The 27,150-nt window shown below is 28.8% G+C and overlaps 1 protein-coding gene across 1 annotated transcript in view; it reads left to right on the top strand.

The window, feature by feature from the left end:
• Nucleotides 1-3,853: 3,853 nt before the first annotated feature.
• The window catches only part of LOC145183636 (mucosa-associated lymphoid tissue lymphoma translocation protein 1-like), a 29,367-nt gene continuing 6,070 nt past the window's right edge, over nucleotides 3,854-27,150 (top strand). The window contains exons 1-15 of the mRNA XM_090085585.1: nucleotides 3,854-4,013; nucleotides 4,844-5,013; nucleotides 9,389-9,487; nucleotides 9,616-9,708; nucleotides 10,304-10,345; nucleotides 19,210-19,305; nucleotides 19,963-19,995; nucleotides 20,078-20,128; nucleotides 20,282-20,431; nucleotides 20,846-20,923; nucleotides 21,026-21,416; nucleotides 21,495-21,572; nucleotides 21,683-21,804; nucleotides 21,923-22,069; nucleotides 22,293-22,453. Of these exons, the coding sequence (XP_089941711.1) occupies nucleotides 3,955-4,013; nucleotides 4,844-5,013; nucleotides 9,389-9,487; nucleotides 9,616-9,708; nucleotides 10,304-10,345; nucleotides 19,210-19,305; nucleotides 19,963-19,995; nucleotides 20,078-20,128; nucleotides 20,282-20,431; nucleotides 20,846-20,923; nucleotides 21,026-21,416; nucleotides 21,495-21,572; nucleotides 21,683-21,804; nucleotides 21,923-22,069; nucleotides 22,293-22,453 (1,770 nt within the window). The 5' untranslated portion in view covers nucleotides 3,854-3,954. The remainder of the gene's footprint in view (nucleotides 4,014-4,843; nucleotides 5,014-9,388; nucleotides 9,488-9,615; nucleotides 9,709-10,303; nucleotides 10,346-19,209; nucleotides 19,306-19,962; nucleotides 19,996-20,077; nucleotides 20,129-20,281; nucleotides 20,432-20,845; nucleotides 20,924-21,025; nucleotides 21,417-21,494; nucleotides 21,573-21,682; nucleotides 21,805-21,922; nucleotides 22,070-22,292; nucleotides 22,454-27,150) is intronic.

The following is a 27,150-nucleotide window of genomic DNA, read 5'->3' as shown; positions in this document are numbered from 1 at the left end:
TAAACAATAATAGTTATAACGTAAAAATGTAAAAAAAACCTGCATTTTTAGTTTAAAAAAGTTAAACTCTCATGAAAGACTTGAACCTAGAACTTCGTGCTTATACGCCATAACTTTATCCGCTTGGCCACGAAAAAGTTAAATTTTTCAATGTAACAATAAATTTTTGAATTACTTCCCGACATTGCCGGCAATTAATTTTTGAGATAAAGTATAAAAAATACTTAGTAAGTAGTGCTTACCTATATTTTTCTTGAAATAATCCCAGATTAAAGATGTTGTAAAAGGCATAACGAGTGAAGGTTAGCTTTCTTTAATAACTAAAGTATACTTATGTTTAATTGTTTTAAACTAAAGTTTAGTTGTTGAATGTTGAACACAGAACAAAGCGAGAATTACGATACCACGAGTGATTTAATTAAAGTAACGATATCAGAAGAGAAATTAAAATATGAATGCGATATCACACAATTAATTGAATTAAAATAACTGTAGTGACTGTTACGAAATCAATTCCCTTTGAACAATAATTTCTAATAAGCGTTTAGAAATAAACGATTATCATTAACGATTGCATCACAAGCAATTCCCTTGGGAGAATTATATAAAAAAAACTTTAATTAATGATAGTTACAAAACTAATTCCCTTTGAACAACCATTTCTAATACTCGTTTACAATAATCATTAACCATTGCATCACAAGCAACTTTCTTTGGAGAATTTTATGAAAAACACTCTTTAATGATTGCAAAACTATTCCCTTGGAAATTATATTCGCAAGGAAAATTTTCATTTGAATGGAATAAAAATTCGATAGAGTTGGAATAACGACATGGAAAATTACTCATTGCAGGGGCTGATCCAGGTCATTTTTCTTTGGGGGGTAGTCGGACCAAAAAAAATATAAAAAATAAGGTTTGCGTTTTTTCAAAAAAAAACAACTGTTTCATTTGATATTTAGAATGATTTTAGAAAGATTATAAGATAGTTAGTAATAATAAATATATTGAATGGTTACATAAACTTTTTTATTTTTTCTTATCTTTTTAATTTTATCAATAATATTTTGAAGTTTGAAGTTTCTTAGGTAGGGGAAGGGGGTAGTTACACCGAATACCATCGCCCTCTCTTACCTTTTTGTCCGCTCTTACCAATGATATATTAAAAATAACTAGATGTCTAACTTCCGCGTATTTTTTTAAGCAAAAATCGGCCATTATGGGGGGCAAATTTAACAAATCAAAAGCTTCGTATTTGTTTTGTTTTGATAAATAGCGTAAAGATTTTGCCCCCCATAATGGCCGATTTTTGCTTCACTTTTTCTTATACCGATTTACGGCAGTTAGACATCTAGTTATTCTTAATATATCATTGGCCCTTACACACTGTTTAACATAATTTAATAGTTTGTAAAAATTTAAAATAGAAATAAATGTTGAAAAAATCTTTTCTTTCCTTTTAATCACGGTAGAAAAAATTGTAATAAGGATAACAGATGAGAATTTAAAATACAGAAGTGGTACCACACAATTATTTAAATTAAAACAAAGATACCAGATGAGAAATTAAATGATAAACATGATGTCATACAACCAGCTTAGAGAACTTTTTTTTTAATAATAAATGAGTCATATATATATCTCATTAGTTATACGAATTTACTATTTCAAATTATAAATCGTTTATAAAAATAACATGGAAGTTCTCATGATGACCCGAGTTGCCAAATGATACTATCGGTACCAAACAATACCAGCATAACCGATAACTTTTGATACTAGTATCGATATCGATACCGTAAGGTATCGCACCGAGACCAAACGATACCAACATAAACGATACTTTCGATACCAGTATCGCGTAATCTCGATATCGATACGGTATGGTATCGCACCGATACCAAACGATACCAACATAACCGATACTTTCGATACCAGTATCGCGTGATCTCGAAGTCGATACTGTAAAGTATCGCATCGAGACCAAACGATACCAAACGGTACCAAAATTAACGATACTTTCGATACCAGTATCGCGTGATTTCGATACCGATACTGTATGGTATCGTACCGATACCAGACGAGAAATCGAGACTCGAGACCGATTATCTAGTGTCTATCAACTAATGGAAAAACGCTACCATAGTTTTTTCATTTAATTAGTTCCAAAAGATTCTAAGGATTTAAATTCATCCTGTAAGATTTTTCTTAAAAAAGATTGATATTCATCTTAAAAGAAAATCTTGAAGCTCTTCTAGAGCTTCTGTATCGTAAGATTCTCTTTCTCTAAATTTTGTATAGACTCTCCGCTTTCTAAAAACTAATTGCAAATTTCTAACATAATTTACCAGTGCAGTAGGCAATAAATTACTTAAAAGTTTAGAAAAAAGTAGTTTTTCGAGAGATGTCTTCGTGTAGCCATGGACCTATAAGAGATGGACGAGCATGGTTCGCAAAAAAAAACAACCTATTGTTTTTTTTGCGAACCATGCTCGTTGCGTATTGTAATTTGTCAACGCGTGAAGTAGTTACTTTATCCTGAGCAATCTTATTAAAAAAAGGCTATAAAAGTCTAAACTAATCAGAGTAAACGTGATCAGAGTTTTTGTTTTAAATCTGTGGGAAGCCATTTTAGTAGTTTTTTTTGTTGACGGGTGAAAATTTAGAGTTTGTCGGAAACTCTCATGGCTCGCTGATTTCTGCGGCCTCTTTGATTTAAAACAATAGGTTACACGCCCATCTCTCATAAGTCCATGGTGTAGCTAGCTGGTTAATCTTTATACTTGATGATAGTTTTATGCTTAGTTATCTTCAAAGGTTTAAAAAAAGCCACAACCTAGCGGTTAAGTTGAATGTGTGCTTTTAGAGGGTTAAATATTAACGAAATTTAACATAAACACAAACATATTTACATAGATACTTAAACATTTTTGCATTTATTTACATCAATAAATAAACATTATTACATAAGGAACATAATTTGCAAAGAAATTTTCTCTAAAGTAGTTCTTTAGTTTTTATTATTTGATCACATTATGTAAAGTTTATCTTGTTTACCCGACAGAAAACACCAACTTTTACTTCGGCGACCCTTGTTAAACCTCCCCTGACGTTAACGACTCTTAATTCCCGTTATAGGGAATGGTCAAAGTAGTTTTTGTATCAAAGTTGATTTTTGGAAAAAGTAAGATCTTCTTATCATACCACAAACTGCTGGTTGTAGAGTGGATAGTGGCAACTATCAAAGTGTTTCCGACCGAACATCATTGATAAAGTTGTTCATAAAATATTTTTAAAAAAATATTCTCCTGTTTCAGATATAACACAATCCGTCATATTCCACATTGTCGTAATAAAGTATTTAAATATCAGAAACTTTTTGGAATTATTTATTTAGGAAATGTTTACTTAAAACAATTGAGCTCTAATAAACATATAATTGTATAACTGGACACAAGTTAAAACCAGACAACCTTATATTACCCAAAATATCAAATGGACACCATGGAAGTAATTTGCAGCCACAGAATTATCGGTACGAACATAAAGGTACTCGGGCGATGACAAAAGTTAGTGTCGCCTAATAAAAGTGAAGAAGATACTAACATGTGCTTCTTCCGAGAAAATCTAAAATTTTAAACATACACAACAATTTAAATGCAATAAATTGCAACTTTGTAAAAAAGTCTTAAAGTAACATACATTACGGTAATCATTGATCATGTATATAGGCAATATATATATATATATATATATATATATATATATATATATATATATATATATATATATATATATATATATATATATATATATATATATATATGTATGTATATATACATACATAGTCTTTTTTTCAGTTTTAAAAACTTATTTAATTTCAACACTGTTTTGCTGTTCACACACTTATAATTTTAAAATTGATGGTATCAAAGGATTCTTTTCACTTGAAAAATGCAGATGGTAGAGCTAGATGGTAGCTTTAAGCTGCCAATGAGGCCCACTCTGGCAAAGTAAGATATTATTTTAAATTTAATATTAACATGGATCAGAATATGTTAGATCACTATCTTTCTTTCGTCTATAATGTCAGACCTTTAAGTATTTATTATTTTAAAAACATCTAGTGAAGCTATTAAAATAGCAGTTGAGTTTTATCCTTCTAAGAATTTCACCTTTGTATTTTGAAATAATTTAACTTAAAAAATATATATATGTTGAGCTATGATTGTTTTTATATTTTTTATGGTTTTTTCTTTTAAAATTTTCTTTTCTTCTAAGATATTTGATTTTAATTTTAGTTAAGAACAAACATCAAAGGACTATTTAGACAATAATTTACATGTTTCAATAATTTCTTAAGCAAAAAGCTACCAAAACTAAACACTTGTCATGGGACATCTGCTTTATCTGCTACAATCCACCACATTCTTCTTTAAATTGTCAAAAATTCTTGTTTTGATAGGCCTATTACTTTATTGTTTTTACTGTAAAAGGAAGATTTAAGTGAAAATAAAATAAATGGTAGAGTTGAAATGGCAGGCAGATGTTTTATCAAAGTATATGTAAAACAAAGCTTGTTAAAGGTGCTAAAATTGTTGTGAGTATTATTGACAATTAAAGTTAAGATTTTCCATTACCTCTTAAAAAATGCAAAAAAAAAAAAAAAAACAAACAAAAAAACAAAAAAAAAAAAGAAAAAACAAACAAACAAACAAATTAAATTGGTTTTATTCTAAAAAATCTGTTAGCAACTTTCTGATATTTATAAAATGTTTCAAAAAAGTTCTCTAGTTGTTTTATTCATATTTATTTATTCTATAATTAACCACATTTTTTTTAGAGATTTGTCTGCAGATATATTATCAGAGCTAAGTATGATTTTAAACCCACCATTAATTGGGAAAGATTATAAATATTTGGCAGGGAAGATGGGCAAATCCTTTCAAATTGTTCGGTGGCTAGAAATGCAAAAGGATCCAACTGCTTCATTGTTAGAGCATTGGTGGTCAGGTTGTTATTTATCAGTCTTATTAATCTATATGTAATGTTGATGCTTGTAATATGCCTACCTGTTGCACATCTATAAGATTTAACTGAGAGAAGATAATTTATGCCAAAGAGTAAGCTTGAAAAAATATTATTCAGCTATAATTAAATAATGCTACAATCATTTAATTAAATGAGTAACTTAAAACCTGATTAACACAAAATGATTGAAAAAAAAAAAGCATAACAGAATCTGAATCTGATAAAATGAAAACATGATTCTTTATCATGTATTAAATATAGATATAAGATATTAACATAAATATACTTCATTAGTGCCCTTGGACCATCTCAGTTAAAATTCCCATACATCTAGTATTAAAAGATGGTGTTACTGAATTAATACAAACCAAGCACATTTGAAATAACATATTTCACACTTATTTTCTAAGTTTTTTTTCAATTACAGTTGGAAAATTTCTGTTTCTGATTTTTCTTATCCAGCATTCTGATATATATTCTGATATTTTTAAGAAGATGAGCATAGTTCAAAAGATACTATCTACAAAATCAATGTTTGTTCTTTTTAATGGATAAATAGCTTACAATCTTGTTATTTCATGCCTTCTTTTGCTATAATCATAGATATAACTTTATCTCTCAGTGTTATTTTTTGAAAGTTATTTGAATTACTTCTTTTACTATTGAACAATTATCTACATATAATAAGTCTTTAGCATACCATCACAAAACTTTCAAATATAATTTGTCTGGCCTCTTTAACTTTTTAAAGTAACTTTAACAGGAAAATATATACTAGGAAAAATCACAATATGGTTAATAAAGATTAAAAATTTGGATTATATTTGCACATATTAGCATTAAAACATAACTTACATATACTATCATAAGTAATTTGTACATATCATAAATATATAAAATACAAATATTATCATAAATACATATTCAAGACTACCTTCAATAAGTTTTATAATATGTTTTTAACTTAAAATTACTTTACAACTTTATTATGTAACAAATTTATTTTTAAAACATAATCTTAGTTGCTATTTTTAGTTAAAATCAATTAATTTACCCTTATTGCTACTAAATGTGTATTACTTCTAAGTCAATATTTCCATGAAAATTCAAAATCCTTATTGTAGAAAATTTATTTAACATGCAAATCTATATTACATATCAGGTTAGCCAGCCAACTGGAAATCAGGGCAATCAGGGAAAAGTCAGAGAAAAGCATTTTAGTCAGTGAAATCAGGGAAAAGTCAGGGGTTTTCACTTTTATTGCCAAAAGTCTGGGAAAATTAAATTAAAAAAAAAAGAGAAGCCTCCTTGACTGAAATGGCCCCCTTGGCCTTGGGGAGGTGAATAATAGAAGGAAAGAAAAATTTAATTTATTTTAATATTTTTTTTTATTTTAGTTACAACTCTCTTAAATTCTGATAAAAATAGTAAATATGATATATTATATATATTATTATCTAATTGCTGTTATATTATCTAAAGTTTGAAACTTATTTTTAAAATAAATTATTTTTGTATTCAATTTACTTAACTGTGTGCTTCTATATGAGTTATATATATTATATCTATGTAATATATTTTATAACTGTATGTTTATGCAGTGTAGATTTTTTCCAGTAATATGTCACAGAAAAATACAGCATCAAAAGCATCTGCTTCATCAACTTCATTAGTTACTGATTCATTTCTAAAATCTTTGCAACTAGTATCAATCGTTTCAACAACTTCTTCCAGTACAGTAGTTCCACCTTCCTCTCTATTTACGGCTCAAAATGATTTAACACGTTCTGAAATACTTTGGGCGCTATACGTAACTCAGCAACATTTTTCATACAGATCATGTTCCAAAATTGGACTTCTATTTCAGCGTATGTTTTCTGACAGTTATATTGCTAAAAAAATGACTATTGGGAAAACTAAAGTAGCCTAAAACATTACACACAGACTTGCCCCATATTTTTATGATCTAGTTTTAAAAGCTGTCTTTAACTCTACCCACATTGTTGTATGTTTTGATAAATCTTTAAATGAAGTTGTTCAGAAAGGCCAAATGGATATTTGCATTTGATATTGGGATGTGATGCGTAACCAAGTGACTACAAGATACTTTTCGTCTGTGTTTCTTGACCATGCAACTGCTTATGACTTTTACAAAGGTTTTACAAATGTCCTAAATGCAAATCTCAAAGCTAAAATTTTACAAATATCTATGGATGGACCAAATGTAAGTTGGAAGTTTTTTGATATACTCAATAATGAATTCGGTAAAAAATTTGAAACATCTTTTCTTGAAATGGGGTCATGTGGCCTACATGTTGTACATGGTAGTCCTGCACGTAGGGCAGATTATCAATCAATTTGTAGAAGTGATAAGTTTCCTAAGAAATTTTGTTCAACAAGATGGTTTGAAATGTATCTATATGTCAGAGAGCTTTAGATATTTACGATAATGTGAAGTTGTATGTTAAACAGTCTAAACTACCAAACAATTATACTGTAAATATTGTTACTGGCGCTGTCAATTATCTTTTGATGCCTGCTAAAATTTGATTTTTTTCAGTATTTGGCTTAAATTGCAGAGCTTTTCTTAAGACTTTTTCAGTCAGATTCTCCGTTAGCACCTTTCCTTTACCAAGAACTAGAAAAACTAATGAGATCTGTCATGCAGAACTTTATTAAAAAAGATGTATTGGATGGGGCAAAATTTATTATTAAGCTAATGAAAATAGACCTAACCATGCACAAGTGTTACGAAAAAGAAGTAAAATTTAGTATTGCAACTTCTTCACTTCTTTGTAAAATAAAAGTAAGTGAAAATCAAGAGTTACAATTTCGAAGTGATTGTATCCAGTTTTATATGAAAGTGGTTGATAAATTAAGGTAGAGAAGTCCTTTAAAATATAAACTTACAAGAGCTATATCTGCTTTAAACCCCATTACTATTTGTTCTAACTCTGACAGGAAAATGCAGAATGACTGATTTACTCACAATCCTTCACAAATCTAAATGGATTAATGACACATTAGCTGATAAGGTCAATATTCAGTATTAAGATTTATGTGATCTTGCCAAAGGCATCCACTGATTACAGTTTACAAATTATAATGTTTATAAAGATAGGTTGGATGTTTTTTTAATTCCTTTTATAAGCCAGAATTTTAGTCCCTTATTTGAAGTATCCATAATTGTCTTCACTTTTTCAAATGGAAATGCACAAGTTGAAAGTGGGTTTTCTATCAATTCAGATGTTCTTGTAGAAAATTTACATGAGAGCTCTGTAGTTGCCCAAAGACAGGTATATGATGGAATTCACCATGTTGGTGGAGTTTGCAATGTTGAAATAACCAAATCAATGATTAAAAGTGTAAATATGTCTCATTCACATTACAAAGATTCATTCAAACAAATGAGAGAAGAACAGATGCAATAAGAAAAAGAAAGTATTGATAAAAGAGTAGCTGTGCAGAAAATCAAGGAATTAAATGCTGAAAAAACAAAGCTAAATCAACATCATCAGGAAGATATATGCGAGATTGAAGTTGAAATAAAAATGCTTTCACACAAAATGGAATGAACAGATTTCAATTTTTTTGATTACATAGATTTTAATTATTTTTACTTACTTAAATTTAAAAATGATTTTTAATCTGAAATAAATCATTTTTGAAAAACAAAAAAAACATTTTTTTTATATTTAAAAATATACATATGTATGTGTTAATTCTTTTAAAAGTTTAAGATAATTATTTTAAAGATTTCTATAAAATTTTCTGAACCCTAATTGGTAATATGCAAATCTATTACATGTATTGGTAGCAGACCCAGTATAGTAACTTAAGTTTTAATACAGTAGAAAAAGGTATATAAAACAATTAACAACTCAATTTTTTCAAAAAGTTGAGTTGAAGGCTATATAGACTAGTGATGTTTTATTATTAGATTAGTAGCTATTGTTTTTTTTTATCAGTTTATTACAAATTTTAAGGCTGAAGCATATAATACGATTGTATAACATAAATGATTTCTCTACAGAAAAACTCTGACTTGTAGCTTATTTAAAGTTATTTCCTTTATTGTAATAATCTATGATATTAAACTGGAAAAAAAGTTCAAGTAACTCAGGGAAAAATATAATAAGTCAGGGAAAAGTCAGGGAATTTGAATAAACAAAGTGGCTGGCCACCCTGCATATGTTAAAATAAATTTTCACTAAAAGTTATATAAACTCATTGTTTACAAAAAATAAAAATTTATTTAAGATATTAATGAGTTTGCTATTTCAAATACTAATGATTTTTTTCTACTGAATGTTACTACACTTTCAGTTAAACTTACACCTTGGGCTTCCGTTTTCAGATTCTGGATCAAAAACTGTTGAAGATCTTATAATTTTATTAAAGAAGATAGAGCGTTATGATGCTGTGAAAGTGCTTGAACCTCACACTCATTGTATAGGTTTGTTATTTAATAACACAAAAATATTTTTCTCAACTATTTCAACAACTCAATTTTTTTTTACTTTTTATCTTTGCATTATTGTTATAATTATACAGAAAATCTTTATGTGGAATATTAAATTTTAGTTCGTTCACGTCCTACATCAACTGTGTCAGCAAGTTCAATAAAAGAGGCTACAGAGCATGACTTATCTGATACTTCAAACTGCAGATCTAGTGGTAAGTTGAATAGTAACCTCGTAATTTATTATGTATCTGGGTAACTTTTTACTATTTTTTTTGAAAAGTTTCGTTTTGAAAATGTAATTTATAGTCTCAGAATTAATACTTGGACTGTTGATAGCTCATTTTTTACTCATTTGTCTATTTTCTTGAACAACTTAACTAGTAGCTGTTTATTTTATGCATTTGCTGAATAAGTTTATTTTACCAAGTGCTCATTGTAGCACTTGGTAAAAAAACTTATTCAGCGAATGCATAAAAAATAATGAATCTAATTTAGCATGTTTAACCATATACCAAAGCTGATAATAATTTTTATTTTGTTTTATGTTGTTGTTAACATTTAAGGATTACAAGGAAATTCCCTATTGAAAAGTGGACTCTTTTGTTATATAAATTATAAAATTACAGCAGCAGTTTTTAAATGTGTCTTCTTATTCATACCCTTATTTCTTCATATGTGTTTGATGTTTAAAAGAGGCATGAAGCCTTGTGAAGAGGTTTCTAAATGTGATTTCCTTATAAATGATTACTCACAATCCTCTTCAATATATCAACTTTCTTCTTGATTAACAACAAATTTTTTATTTAGATGATGAAGACAATTTGAGGCGTAATAGTTTTGCTTCTTCAGGTAAAATTTATGTTACATCTAGGCTTTATGCTTACATATTTGTCTAAATTTAACTGTTATTGATTATTCGTTGTTGTTGAACTAAAATATCTATAAATGTTTAAATTATGTTAGTTATTTTTATAACAATCAAATAGAGAGATGTGTCATCAGATCACATCACTTGGTTTGCAGCGATCTAAAGACACATCTCTGCTTGATTCAGATTGATTTTTTAAACCCTGAAAAACTTTAATTGCTTAATGTTAACATACTTATCATAGTGCTTTATTTATGTATGATTTTTGAAAACTAGACAAATTTAACAATTGCATTGAAATACAGTACAAAAATAAACTTTGATGATATAAACACCCTGAGTGTTTATATCATCAAAGTATAATACTAGAATTAATGGTATATCTTCCTGTTTGAATAGTTTCTATTAAAACTAGTTCTTTAAATATCAAATTAAATATGAACAAATATTACAAAGATGAATAATATAGTATGCTAAAATACAAAGTTTTCCTTAACACATGTTTACAAACGTGTTTACAAATATTATTTCCAAAATGTTAATACTTTGGCTTTGTTTAGTCTTTCTGACAGTATTTATTATAACACCTTTTCCATAAAACACAAATCATTATCAATTTTTTATATTTATTCCACATTTGAAAAATATGGATAGTATGTTATCTTTCTTTAGTCAGTGATTCATATAAGCTGTCTGTATAATTAAAGCAGATATTGAATTATACAGACAGTTTGTATAAATCACTGACTACAGAGAGATAACATTAACATATTTTTAAAATTATACGTTAGAAACAAAATGTTGATTGAAAGATGACCCATAAAAAAAAAAAGAATTTCTGCAAATAATCATTTGTGTAGTTTATAGCCTTTAAACCATTTCTCATTTAAAAATTGTTGAAAGATTTATTATCAAGCTAAATAGTCAATATTGTTTTTATTATTTTTGAACCTGTGAACTTTCTGCAGTTATTTTTTAAGGTTTTTATAAAGATAAAATACTTTTCCTGAACCATCTTTGTTAAAACCATTGTGTCTGTAGTTATACTTCTTTTTTTTTTTTCTAGAATTATTAAGATATATAGTTCATGTTTAGTACATAAAACTGCGCAGGATACTGAACATGAACTATATATCTTATTCTAATAATTCTAGAAAAAGAAAATTAAAACAAGAATGTTAAATTTCTTTTGCAACATTATTTAAAAATAAAAAAATACTTTAACAGAAAATATACATACATACATTCATACATTCATACATTCATACATTCATACATTCATACATTCATACATTCATACATTCATACATTCATACATTCATACATTCATACATTCATACATTCATACATTCATACATTCATACATTCATACATTCATACATTCATACATTCATACATACATACATACATACATACATACATACATACATACATACATACATACATACATACATACATACATACATACATACATACATACATACATACATACATACATACATACATACATACATACATACATACATACATACATATTTTATGATTTATATATCATAAAAGTTTGATCAAGTATAAATAATACAATACAGTACAATCTCTCTAATTTGAATCTCCTTAATGCGAAAACCTCTATAATTTGACTAAATGTAAAGTCTGTGAAATGCGCTTAAGAAACTTTTTTGTTTAACTTTCTATAATTCAAATCTCTATAATTCGAAAACCTCTACAATTCAAATGGATTTTTCAGACCTTTAGTAAAATTCTCTCTGTAAATTGAACTTTTTAAATTTTTGTAATCGAACTTTTTTAAGTTTCGAATGTTTTGATTTTTTGTTAAACAATTAGCGTGAATTATTTCCCTCTGTTTAAAAAAAATCATGGCATCAAAAAGACTGCATAAAGAAAACAATCTCTACTGGAATTGGAGCTCTACTGGAATTGGAGAAAAGAAAAACAAATAAAGAGGTTTCAAAAATCTTTGATATTACACCAAACTCTCATTCAACCTGGAAAAAGAATAAAGATAAAATCTTTGACAATTTGGCTAAACGGGTGAAAGTTGATACGTATTATCAAGTCAACAAAGCTGTACTTAAATAGTTCAAATGAATGAGAGCTGATAATGTCCCAATCAGTGGTTTGCTGGTAAAAGAAAAAGCTTTATATTTTGCGAAAGAGTTAAGCTTCGAAAATTTTCAAGCTTTGGATGGATGGCTAGACAAATTTAAGAAAAAGTAAATTAATTTCTTATTTTACTCTCTCCAATTTTTATAATTAATGATTTTACAATATATGATTGTACAGCTTTTTCTTTAATTGCTTTAAAAAAATAAAAGTAAATATTTTCCAGAGGTAGACATTCTGGAAACTTGTAAAGACCTCAAAGTTAAATTCAAACGTACGTATCACACGTATAATTTATGTCAAAGCAATCATAATTTTTTTTTTTTTTTTTTTTTTTTTTGTAGATATGGTATATCTTTCAAAACCATCTCTGGAGAGGCAAAGTCTGTAATTGGTCAGATGATCACTCCATGGCTCGAAACCACACTGCTTACAATTCTCTCTTGATACTCAATTGAAAATATTTTTAATGCCAATGAATTTGATCATTTCTCCCAATTTTTGCCTGACAAAAGTTTACGTTTAAAAAAGAAAAAATGCATAGGAGGCAAGCAAAGTAAAGTTCGCCTGACTGGGATGGCTGCAGGTAATGTTAATGGAGAAAGAGTTTCAATGTTTGTAATTGGAAAATTGAAGTCTCCTAGTTTTAAAGGTGTGAAAAATATTCCTTGTCACTATCAGGCCCAACCAAAAAGTTGGATGTCAGCAGAATTATTTGAGGAATGGGTTAAAGAAATTGACCTAAAGTTTAGTTTTCAAAAAAAGGAAAATTGCTTTATTTGTAGATAATTGTTCTGCTCATCCTAACGTGCAGAAACTTGATTGGATGGAGCTTATCTTTCTTCCACTGAATACAACTTCGATCACTCAACCTATGGATCAAGGAGTTATCCGATCTCTTAAAGCCAAATATTGTTCACTTGCAGTGAAAAAGCGAATTGCTGCCTTGGAAAAAGAGAACAAGATGCTTAAGTTTTCTATCTTAACTGCTATGTTTATGCTAACAAAAGCATGGAATTCCATTCCACATCAAACCTTCATAAATTGTTTCAAAAAATCAGGGATATCATTAGAAGCAAAGGAAAAGCATGTTGTTCAGCTTCATTAAGTGTTGGTACATTAAAGTTTCTTGCTAATTTAACAATGCACTGAGTACTGTCATTGGTGATTTTTATGCTTGCTGTTTTTTGCTTGGTATTGAGATGTATAAGACAAAAACCTCATGTAGCTGGATTAGAAGTTGAAAAAATTGGATCAATTTTAAATGCAGAGAACAGAGTCATTGATCTTGGAGTGATAAAATCTGAAGTCTTTTCTTGAAAGTGTGCAACTAATTTTGAAATAATTCTTTTATGATCAGTTTTTGTTGGTGATATGTTCGGAGTAGCAATCATGGCCTCTTTCTCAAAATAATTCAAGTTTAATCAAATCTTCATTCATATGCCATGTATATCCTTTCAGTTTCTTAATTCAAATATTTGTTACCTGTTTATCAACAGTAACATAAGATTCCAGAGTTCAGAGACAAAGTTCATTATATGTAACATCAGAACTGTTTGAAGTTTTTAAACAGACTTTCACATAAATGGATTGTCTACAGTACAGATAGACTTTAAGACAATATATTCCTTTTGTCATCTACTTGGCAATATGATAAGCTCTTGGAGTGTGAAAATGAATAACATCATTTTTCAGATTGATGGATAGTTGAAATAAATTACTTGGCCTGTTTAAAAACTTTGTTGAGGCATTACACTCTGACAGCGAACCGATGAAAATCATAAAGGAGACTTTTCCAAAACTGTCACTTGAAAAAGTTAAGGAAGGAGTATTCATTGGACCAGACACTCGAAAACTTTTGAAAAGCCAACAGTTTACTGATTCCTTGTCCCTGATTGAGCTCAGAGCATGAAACGCTTTGAAAGACTGTGTGGAGAACTTTCTGGGTATCTGAAATTTTCTTCTTTGCACTCATTTATTCAGACAAGCACCGGTCAGACGGCTATAAAGACATGAATACATGCACACCTACATCAAAGTCCGAATTAATCAACGTGTAATTAGTTAATTGAACTACAGGTAATCCTTTTGTGATTAAATATTTTTGGAGAGTTGATTCCTACGGAAACCTGAAATATCTTTCTTTGTCAGTCCATACACATTAAATCAACTGTTCACAAGTGTGAAATCTAAATTTTCAATGTGTATTACTATTTTTTTTTTTTTTTTTTTTCTCCTTTGTCTTGTATTAAGGGAATATCTTGTTGAATTTATATAAGTTTTTCACAATCTGCATGGGGCTAATGAAATTTTTTATTAAATTTGTCTACCAAATCAGTTTCGAATTTTAACTGTTTTTTAGTTCTGTCAGAGTTGTTTTTTCAATTTTATTGCAAAAGTTAGACTATACGTTTAGTTTAGCAATAGTATTTCTTTTCTTTGTTGTTAGGCAGTGGATCAGCTTTGTAAAAGTTCCATTTTGTTTATCATAATAAAGGAAATGTAGGACAAGACCAACTGTGGGTAAACAGCTCAAACATTTTAGTTTATTTAGAACTGGGTATTGATGACCAATTAGCCATGTATTAAGTGTCACATCTTGTTTTAAAAAAAATTCTTCTTTTACATTTTGGCTTTGATTTAGTTATTGTAGTATATTATTTTATTATTTCATTAAAATTTCAACATATGTATAAATATATAACAAATACCCCTATCTAGACCAATTAAGCATCAAAACTTGTACATAATTGGCAATTTTATAATTATTCTACTTTTGCATTTAATATTTAATGATATGTTTACATAATAAGAATTGAGTAAACCTATCAAGCTAAGCAGATGATTTTTTATACAGTTGCATAAACATAAAGATTTTGTATTTAAAACAAATATTTCAAGATATAGAGGATATAATTATTTTGATAAAGTTTATTGCCGATTAAAATTTTGTAATATTTGCAAAAGTGAATTGAGCATTATTGTTGCTTAATAATCTCAAACAAATTAAAATTATTAAAAAGAATTTCTAGCTTCATAAAATCTCTTTATTGGTATAAGTTTTAACTAAATTTGAGAAAAAATTTTAGTTGAAGTAAAGTTTATGGCAAAAAGCCAAATCCATCGATACCAATCGACACTGAAAATGGGGTTGACATGAATTTTAAAAAATAGAAGAGAACAACTAATCTAGAAATCAACAGTTTATTTCTAAGCAAGAACTTGGTCCAAACTTGATTATTGATAGATTCTCTGATGGACTCTATGAAGAATCAAATTGTGATCCAATCAGAAGTTGCAAGTAATAATAATACTAAAAAATAATAAAATAATAAAAATGCAAGTAATTACAGGTAAGTAAAAGTTTGTATAATTTTACTTTGTAAAGCGTGAGAGTGATAAGATAAGAACTTAGAGTAAAATGCAAAAAAGAAGGAAGCTAACAGACAGCAAAGATATCTACAAAGAAAGGACAAATCAAAGAGACCTAAAATAGAGAGTGAAAGGGTTCTTTAGCAGTAAGCTCTAATGATGATATTTGTATCAAACTTGATGATTGCAATGACATAGGTTGTTTAACAGAGACTTTTAAGAGTGCAGATTTAAACTTTTTAAATATGGATGCAGTTAGAGTGGCAGCTATAAAATTTGTTGTATCAAAGAGGCTAGTTTCCACAATTAATGAATCAAAATTAAAATATAAAGATACAGGTTTTGTTGATGGTGATATTTCTATTACAAGACTTGTCATAGATCATAAAAAAGTTATGTGATCTAAAAGAAAGGTTATGAAAATCTTTAGTATACGCATGCGTGGATGTAAAAATTAATTGTTTCCATCAGCATGATACAGCTAAATTTTTAGTTTTTTAAATTCTGTTTAGAGTGGAGCCTATGTTCATTAATTTGTTCAGTTTTTTTAAGATTTTTCATTTAGGTGATGGCACGGTTTAAACATTAAGAGGAAACCAAAGAGCATTGGGATTGTAAGATTTAGCGTTATAAGATTATTATGGAAAAGGATATCCTATGCATATTGTTTAATGGGAGAAAAGGCACTGCTAACACCATCATCTTTGGTGAGGAATGTAAACTGCATTCAATGAAAATCAAAGAAGACCATTTTTCTGTTTTGCACACTAGGCACTTGATTACTTTGGTTGATGAAGCTGTTTTAGAAAACAAATTCAATGTTGATATTGGAAAATATATTAGCAAAGCAAAAAGTTTACATGTAGTGTATAAGTAGTAGATCTAAAAAAAATAGCAATTGTTCCACATAATGGGGTGCATAATGGGTTGAATAAAGTCAGCTGGATTCAGGAACCAATACAATAGATCCTAGATCAGCTTTCACTGGTCAAAGCCCTGAACAAGTTAGTTTAAAATAATTTTATGCCATGTTAGCTTTTTTACCCTAGCCATATATAAAAACATTCTGCAACTGTGCTTTGTAACTCAGGTTAGGCAAAAGGCAATTTGCGGTGCAGAAATCTGAATCCAGAGAAAAAGAATACAATCAAGACAGAAATGAAAGAAAAAATCCCAAAATAAATCCTGCTGTTGAAAATCTAGTTGATTTTCTCAATTTGGAAGGAGATGATATAAGTGAACATAGTTTGGCATGCTTACTAAAAATGGAAGTTATTATTAAATATCAAGACACTCCTATGTTAGTTCCTTAATCCCCTCACAGTGGTCAGAAAAATCAGTTTTGGCAAAACAATTGAATTTATTTAATAAAAAAAAATTTCCATCAGTTTCAAAAAAAGGTATTTAAATATATTGTGAAATAATGTTTTTCAAGTACTAATCTTACTAAAAATGCAAGAGTTTGATATTTGGGGTACAGTAAAGTTTGAATATAACCTAATTCACTACTTTAAAGTATCCTTTTATAGTTGTTGGCAGTCCCTTGAACTTTTAACAATAATTACCTAATCAAAGCTCAATTTAGAAAATCTTTTTAAAACCAAAAACCGCTAGCCTAGATTTAAAAATTAAAATTTTCAAATATTCTGTATATGCCATAGCCAAAAAAAGTAAGAAAAAAAGTATTAAGCATTAAGTACCAAAAAGACTCAGTAAAAAAGCAGTTTAGCTCAAGACAAATTTGATTATCTCTTAATTAATTTAGTAACTGGTGCCATTAAAATGATAAAACTTTACATGCATTGACTATATTACAAATTTGATAGAAACTTCAAAAAGTGTTATACAAAGAAATCTGATTTAAACTTAAAATGAACAACAACGCCCAAAATAAAGAACATAATGATTAATGATCCTGAAACACAGCCTATTGAACAAACTATCTGAACAAACTCTTCAGGTTGTTGAATCAATCTGAAGAGTTGTCAATTTTGGTATCTAAGTCGAAGTTAGTTTTTTCACCTTTTTGTAGTTTGGTGCATTAACCCTTTCGAGACTCTTAGTACATATATGTACCACTAAATGATGATGTTTTAGGAACATGCAACAAAAGTAGGTTATATTTATCTAAAATCAATGAAAAGCTGAAAAGAGGCAAAGATGTTTCAGCGCAGTAAAGATGGACTGCTATTTGTAAAATGGCAAGATACAAAAGTACTTATGTTGAGTAATTGCCGTAAAGCTAATGTTACATAAGTAACAAAAACTTTGTAAACTGGCTCAAAATGTAGTGTTCCTTGCCCAAAGATGATTGCGTTTTATCGCGAAATTACGGGAGGGGTGGATTTAGCGGACCAAATGATAGGACTATATGAACTGAATTGTAAATCGAACAAATGGTGGAAGAAAGTGTTTCATCGCTTACTTATGATGTCCCTTGTAAATGCTTGGATAATACATTGTACAACTGCAGTTTCTCTTCCCTCATTTATCATTTCCCCTGGCAGAAGAAATGATAAATGAGGGAAGAAAAAGTGCAGTTGTACAAAGTTCATTGTCAAGAGTGAAACCATCTATGAAAAAACCGCGACTGGAAAATGTATCTCTACATCTTCCTGTGGAAGGAACAACAAAACGTAGATGTAGAAGATGTGTAGAAAACCAAACACAAAAATGGACAAAAACAATTTGTCTGGAATGTGACCATTATGTTCAAAATATTTTGCAGCCTATCATTCATAAAATATTTTGTGATATGTATGAACGTTCATTTATGTTTATGTCAATTAGTTATGTTATGCTCAAAATATGCAATATTTATTGAGAAAAAATGCTTTATTATATAACAATAAAGAATTCAACTTTTTTCAAGAGCAATATTTGCATGGTACTGGTGGTAAACATATGAGCCGCTACAGAAGGCTGCTGTAACATATATGCACCACCACCCCCACCAACCACTTGACGTTTTATTTGCTTTTTCCAATAGATTAGGTACTATTGACTAACAAAATTACAAAAATACAAACAACTTATTCATACTTCCTTAAAAAAAAAGGGTCTCAAAAGGGTTAAGTTTACATAAGACTAGAACTTTTTTCAGTTAACTTAGCATCTTTTAGAATCAGAAGTCCTCCCCTAAAACCTGTTATTTAAAATGAAAAATAAAATAATGCAATTTGGTTGATTTAATCTTTCAACAACTTGAATTTAAGATTATGGGTACATAAAATTCAATAATTCTGGATTATAGTATTTATAACCTACAATTTAAAGAATTGTGTTTTTAATTTTTCATGGTTTTCAATTTCAAAATGTAAAAAAATTATTTTTACCTTTTTAACTTTAGAGAGGCCATCTTCATACTGCACAGGATCATTTTTAACAAATAATTTACCAAGTAGATCCAGTGAATCAACAGTTCATATTGAAGAAAATGATCCAGGTAATGTTCAGATGTTATTTTCATATTTTTATGTATACAAGTTTTACAGGCTCTTGTGTTTTCTGCTTTTAAGTGATAGCAGGCTGGGTTAGAGAGACATTTTTTAATTTTTACTTGTAATGAGTGGTTAGGATTTACATTTTAATATTCATATTCTTCTATTTTTTAGCACACAGAAAAAGATTAATACATGTTCTGTTTTGTGTTAAAACTTATAATTTATGTTTAATGAAATAATTTTTAAGATTTTCTGATCAGTATTTTGAATTTTTTTTGAATAAGGAAGGTTAAAATTTGCTATTCTTTTTATTTGACTTTTTACTTTTAAAGACACCTTTGTCAATTTTTAAACTGTTATATCAGACCGTTATGTCTCTTGTTAGTGCTTTTACCAGGAACAATGTATAAAATAGTTTTTGCAACTAATGTAATCTTCCTGTATAAGTATTATCAAACAAATACCAGATAATAACTAGCTTTAAGTTAGTTTCCACAATAATCTTCTACAATAATCTTAATATTTTTAAGTGATTGATCAGTTTCACTTTCACTTTCATAATTGTGAAAGTAACAAAGACAAAAATAGCTAAGAAAAAGATAACAAGATAAAATGATTGAACTATGAAGTTAAATGTATATTTTCTTCTTTTTTTGCAGATGAAGACTTAGACAAGTTTTTAGAAGATAAAGGTTGTGGTTTTATTTTTTATTACATTCTGAGATTATAGGCTTTGTTGTTGAAAGGAAAATATGGGTTATTTTTAATCTTTAGAAGATGAGCATCTCCGTCATAAAATAGGTCAGGGCCCATCTGAAACCATTGGTAATTTTTTTGCAACTTTTCTTTATTTAAAAATTTTCTTATTAGCAATTACTTTCTCTGGAATTTAATAGATTCTTCTTTCTGAAGGGTCTTAAGGAAACACTTTGCATAATTTTAAAATATTTAAAACTTTAGTTAATGGTGTTTGTTTAGACAGTCACCCAGTATATATTTATACCAGTGGTACTTCTTTGAAATCTTTAAGCTCCAATAATAGTTATGACTCAAATGTTTCACAATCTTCTGCAGCACTGATGAAAGAAACTAGCATTCTTAAATCCAAACCTATTTTGCAACCCATAAGTATGGTTTTTTATTTGTGGTTGTTTTTTTTTTCTTTTTTCTTTTTTTTTTTTAATTTCATTAGAAATGTGCTATATAATGTTAAAAAATAATATTTCTTAAAGAAGCAACTCTTCTAAACTTAAAAAAATATAAGTTAGGTTATTGTATTGAGGCATTTAATTCTTTCTGCTTCTATAGAGCCTTTTTTGTACCTATCATTCACAAATGTTATATCATATATGATTACATTGTTTGTGTGCTTCCATTTATAGCTTAGAAAGTTAATAGTGAAAGTTGCTTTTGCTTTCACTGGATGTTAATTAAGTAAATTTTATATATAGCTATCCAACCCTTTAAAGTAAATTTTATTTTAATGTTTGCATTTGTAAACCTGCAATCTTTTGAAAGTTGTTTGAATAATTTTACTTACAGATTCTACATCACCACTGGATGCAAAAGTAGCACTCTCTGTGAATCAGATGATCTTGAAGGAAAGTACTGCAGTAGTTGGTATAGTTTTGGTTTGAAAACAATTTAAATAGTTTGATGATTTTTTACTTTTGTAGTATTTAAAATATTTGGAAATATGTATATTTTTTTTCTAATGTACAGCAAGTGACAAAATAGCTTTGCTCATTGGGAACCAAACCTATAAACATCGTGGTGAGCTTTGTTATCCAAGTAGAGATGTGGAAGCTTTTACTTTTGCTTTGAAAGAACTTGGCTTTAAAGTTTTGTCATTGGTAGATTTGAATCTTACAGAAATGCGGACAGTTATGTTGTCTTTTTGCAAATTGCTTGGCCATGGCGTATTTGCTCTATTTTATTTTGCTGGTCATGGCTTTGAAGAAAATGGTGAGAACTATCTCATACCAGTTGATGCCTCACCATCTTTTGACCGAGATGAGTTCATAGCTGCTCAAGAGATTTTATGTGAAATGCAGCTTCGGGGAACTGCTCTAAACCTATGCATTATAGATGCATGTCGGGTGATAGGAAAAGAGTAAGTTGATTTCTGCTTTGCTAAAATCTATTTATTTAAAAGAGTTAAAAATATACTAGAATGTCTTAATATGTTTAGCTTACATAGTTCAGACTCATCTCGACCATGTAGACTTCGTCGTGGTACTTCTGGAAATACGATAGTGGCTTATTCTTGGTAATCTTTGTTTTAAAAAATTTTCATTTGTTATTTCTGTTTTAAAAAGATTCGAAACTTTTTAGATTAAGTTAACCTAATTGTGTTGTTGTATATTGCTATAATTTAAGTCAGCCTGCAACCGAGGCCTATGAAATTATTGGTGAATCAAATGGTGTTTATATGACAGAGCTCTTAAAACACATCAAAAAAGATGCTAGAATTGAGCATATATTAATGGAGGTCAATAAAGGTATGAATCATCTTTTTGAATTACTTAAACGTTTTCTGACGAGAAACTAAATTGGTAAATGTTTTTTGAGTGTTTTGCAATCAATAAAAAAAGATATAAATGTTCTTTTTCCATTTAGCTGTTAATTGCAATCCATTGATAATACAACGACCAGTGTTTGAAAGCGATTCGGCAGACGATTGTCGTCTAACATGTAAGATAGATCCTCATGCCAATATCGCTCATTGGCAGTCTCAGCGTTTTGAGAAGTGGATCGATGCCTCAAGTTCGTTTTTGATTAAATATGAGAGTTAACGATAAGTTTAGAATCCAAAAAAGTAGTATAGTGAACAGAATTTTAATTTTATTCAAATTATGTATCTAACAAATGACAATGATATCGAGAATTTATTCTCTAAAAATTATCCAAATTTACCATAACATTTATATCTGAGCTTAACATGACTTTGTGCTCGATTGTAACATAATTATTGTTGATTTTTTTAAAGTTCCTCCAGAAGCTCAGCTTTTATTCAAAGAAGAAGAATTACTCGAATTTAAACTTGAGTACGACGCTTTGTTTAGCAATAAACTTCGTATTAATGTCTTCATGAAAAACAGCAACGAAGAGCCTCTAGAACTGGACAAATTTGAACTTTTAAACGGATCAGTAAGTTTTATTTCACTTCTTTAAAAGTAAAGTTCCGATTCCAAAATAATGAACTTGACTAATGCAATTGCACACATTAATTAACAAGGATGATTTTTTAAAATCGTCTCTATTATCATCCCCTTATTTAGTACTCTAATTGATAGACTGAGTATTTACAACGATTTACTTTTGATAAAGAGTTCGATTTTCAGTTTGAATAATTTTTATTCTTTAAAAAAATTAAAATTATTCAAATTGTAAATCAAATTCTTTAATGAAAGTTTTTTTTTTTTCTTGATCATTTTTATAGACTTTAAAAATCGAAAATTCTTATAAGTCAGATTTCTTAGAATATTCGACATTAACCGAAAATCTGCTGATCACTAGAATGTCTGATCACATACCCTCAGACTGGCAGGTTTTTGAATTGTAAAGCTTTTTTTCTGGACCCTAAACTCCTTTAATCCATTATATTAATTTCCTTAATCTCGTATGCCGTTATTTTTGTGGAATTTAGAATGTTCCTAAATTTCATGAATTTACAAATATATCGAACTATATATATATATATATATATATATATATATATATATATATATATATATATATATATATATATATATATATATATATATATATATATATATATATATATATATATATATATATATATATATATATATATATATATATATATATATATATATATATGTATATGTATATATATATATAGTTCGATATACTTGTAAATTGAACTGTATATATGAGCCCGTCAGCTTCAAAACCGGCCCTTTGACATTTTTTTCGATTTTGAATGAAGCACGCCAAATGTTTTGTAATGGCTCGCACTATATTGAAAAATTAAAAAAATGATGCAAAACCTGTTCAATCCTATAGTTTTTACTATGTAAAATTCAGCAAATGGTGCAAAACCGGCTCTTTTTTTTGCGCAGCTGCTTCAAAACCAGTTTATTATTTCAGCCAATAGGAAAGCACTTATCATACCACGTGATCACAACAGCTGATATTGAAAATACTTTCGTTTTTAATGCTTTTATCCTCTGGAAATTGCAAATTCTTCGTGATTTGTCTTGTAAGTAATAGAAAAAGTAGAAAATATTTATGAAATATTAATTAACTAAACATTTACAGACTTTTTGCGATGGAAAACGATCGAAAAGTAAAAAAAACAAGCAGACTGCAGTCACGCAAACGCGTGGCAGACCCCGAAAACGCAAAACAAGCAAGGGAGAAGAAAGCTAGGTATGCATTACTGATGAACTATTATTTGTAATTATGTTTATTAACTTTTAACTTCTATTTTTCTGCAGGTATTCAAAGAAGAGTCCACCAAAAATCCCTTCATGCAAGCACAAATTGGGTGTTTCCCAATGTCACTGCCTGTCACAGAGTGATGTCATCACTTTCAATGAGCGATTTTATCAAACAAGTAAGAAAATGGACCAGGACAACTTCATTTTGAAACATTGTTCATCCCTACAGCCGAAACGTGTTAAAGGTGAATCAAATAGGAAAAGAGAATTTACTGTAAAATATTTTGTTACAAAGGCCATCTCTTCCTCTATAAGAATACCAGTTTGTAGGAGAACATTTTTAAGAATATTAGGCATAAAAAAACATAGACTGGTTGGAGTTATCAGTAGATATCACAAATCTGGTACTTCAGCCAAAGAAAGTAGAGGTGGAGACAGGAAAGCAGAGAAGTTTGTTGAGAAAAAAGAGAAAGTAAATAAATTCATAGAATCATTTCAAGTTTGTGAAAAGCACTACTTTAGGTCACACTCAAAATGTAGGCAGTACTTACCAGCTGAACTCTCAACTGCTGCAATGTGGAGGATGTATAACAAAAAGTGTGATAGTCAATTAAAAGTTACCAAATGTTTTTTTACTAATATATTCAATACAGAGTATAATCTAGGTTTTGGGACCCCTAGAGTTGACACCTGCTCTGCATGTTCTGAACTTAAAACTAGAATCAAAAATACAAAAGATCTCCAAGCCAGAGAAAAAATAGTTTTAAATTAAACATCCATTGCCAAAGAGCTGATGCTTATTTTGACAAGCTGAGGGAAGAAAGTGATAACCTTGTTACCCTCTCATTTGATTGTGAGAAGAACCAAGTCTTACCTAAACTATCAGATCAAGCTGCATATTATAGGAGGCAGCTCAACTTTTATAATTTTACAATTGCAAAAGGGAGCTCTCATAATACACTTAACAAAGAAAATATTGATTCTCACTATTGGATAGAGGGGGAGCAATCTAAGGGATCAAATGAAATTGCATCTGCTCTTTATTTTTCTCTGAATAATTTAAGCATGTCTAGCAACATAAAAAGAGTCAGATTGTGCTGTGATGATGTCCTGGGCAAAATAAGAATACAATAATGATTGGTATGATCAGTTATTGGCTCCACAAAAAAGCTCATCCTCATATTCAAACAGTGGAACTGGATTTCCCAGTGACAGGTCACTCCTTTATCCCACCAGATAGGGTGTTTGGCACCATTGAAAAGGTCATCAATAAGAAGGAGATCATTGTTAGCCCCAAAGAGTATGTGGAGGTCATTGAAAAACATTCTGCAGTTTTCCACTTAGGAGAAGATTATGAAATTTTTCATTGGAAAAGTTATTTGAAAACAGTTAAAATAATGTTTTTTGGCATTTCAAAATAGCTAGTTGTAAAAGAATCATTGTGTTAAAAAGACCAAGAATTATTGAGGTGAGAGGTGAACCTTTTTATACAGTAGAAGTTAATGCTTTTAAGTCATTGACCAAGAAAGGTAAAAATTTTAATTCAATTAATTTACCAATCATTCATTCACAAATTAAAATTAACCCGAAGAAAATAAAGGATGTAGAAAAGTTATTGAACTCTCATTATGGTGTTGATTGGAGACAAGATCAAAATCTTGAGTTTTACAATAAAATCATACGTAATGAGGAAATAGATGGCATTGACTCTGATCAGGACAGTGAATCAGAAGAAAATAATGAGCTGTGCTGTAGTGAAGATGGATTATCTAATGTTGATGATGCTGATGTTAGAATTTAGTAATTTAAATTTTGTGAACTTGAAACTATTTTATTGTAAACAAAATCTTATTAAGACATTGACTTGCCTTTTTAATGTGTTTTTTAAGGTGCATATAAAAAAAAGAAAGCTATATAATTTTTGTCTTGCTAATTATTACATAAGTAAATTTAATCTTTTAAATGTTGTTCACACATGTATTTGTGGCCTATGCATGTCTAGCAGAAATTTTATGTACACCATAAATTTATTTAATAACATATTGCAAGAACCATGATAAATTTCTCATTAAAAATTTTTTCCGTGTTTTGTTGCTACTACTATAAAACCCTGGTAGCTAAACTTATATGACATGTGATGCAGGTATTTCTTCAATTTTTATGACCACTAATAATTAGTTACGTTATTGCATTTTAATAGAAATTTAATGCATGGCAAATATTACTTCGAAATATATTTAACTTTTTAAAAAACATTAGCGGGCTATCCTGCTAAAAAAAGGGGGAAGAGAGTTTTCTAAAATTGTACATAGATGGCGTAAATATACTGAAAAGCGTGTGAAATCGCGGTGGACTTTAAATAACCATGGGTTCTAACAAAATTAATCACAAAACAATTAAAATTTTATTAAAATGTGCAATGCCTGGATCAAAACCGGCTCTTTTTTGAAAAAAATGCCCTTTAATTAAATATTCCTATTCAATGATTATCACAATTACTGATATTCACATAGAAAACCATTCATTAGTGACTAAACATGAGGTGTATATGTTTTTTTTAATTTTTTTATTTGCGCAAAAAAAAAAGTGTATCCTGTAAAATTTGCTTTAGTACAAAGGGCCGGTTTTGAAGCTGACGGTCTCATATATATATATATATATATATATATATATATATATATATATATATATATATATATATATATATATATATATATATATATATATATATATATATATATATATATATATATATATATATATATTAATAATAAACATCAAATAATACGAATTCTCTAAATACAAATATTAATTTATTATGAGAAATTTTCGCTGGATTATGGTTACCAGCATCATCAGCTCGTAAAAATATTTTAAGTTACAAAAAACGGTTAAAATTAACTGACGTCAGCAGTCGAATGGCTTCTTTCTTTATTATTCTTACGTAAAAACGTAAAAAATGGTGTCCAAAATTTAGTTTTTACAAATTGCCCATTATCAAGATTAATCCCGCCATTTAGAGGGGAACATTGGTGTCTCTATTTCTAGAGCCTCACGGACCTTCCTATCAAATGTTTTTGTCTCTACTTTAAGGGTTTTAGTTCTCTCCCAATTAATTTCTTCTTGACATGACTATTGGCTATTGCAGATTGATGATGCTTGCCCTCGTTTAAGCTTTTTTGATGTTGTTGGGTTCGAGTTCTAATTTGTAATTTCGTTTCGCCAACGTATTTCTTTAAACAGTTACATTCAATTAAGTAAGTTTCAGGTTGGCTATTGCGTGGTAATTTAGATTTGTTTTTACACGTTAGCATTGATCTTAAATTAGGATTCGATTTAAAAACTACTCTATATCCAACTTTTCTAAATATTTTCCTTAATTTTGGGGACAGTGATGGTATGCACGGTAATGAAACTGTGTGGACGGTGTCACACTCGGAT

Source organism: Hydra viridissima, unplaced genomic scaffold (genome assembly GCF_058129835.1).
Source record: "Hydra viridissima isolate aposymbiotic clone 2 unplaced genomic scaffold, HvirCarnegie_v1 scaffold_4, whole genome shotgun sequence".
Classification (NCBI taxonomy): Eukaryota; Metazoa; Cnidaria; class Hydrozoa; order Anthoathecata; family Hydridae; genus Hydra; species Hydra viridissima.
This window is presented reverse-complemented; position numbering and strand designations above follow the sequence as displayed.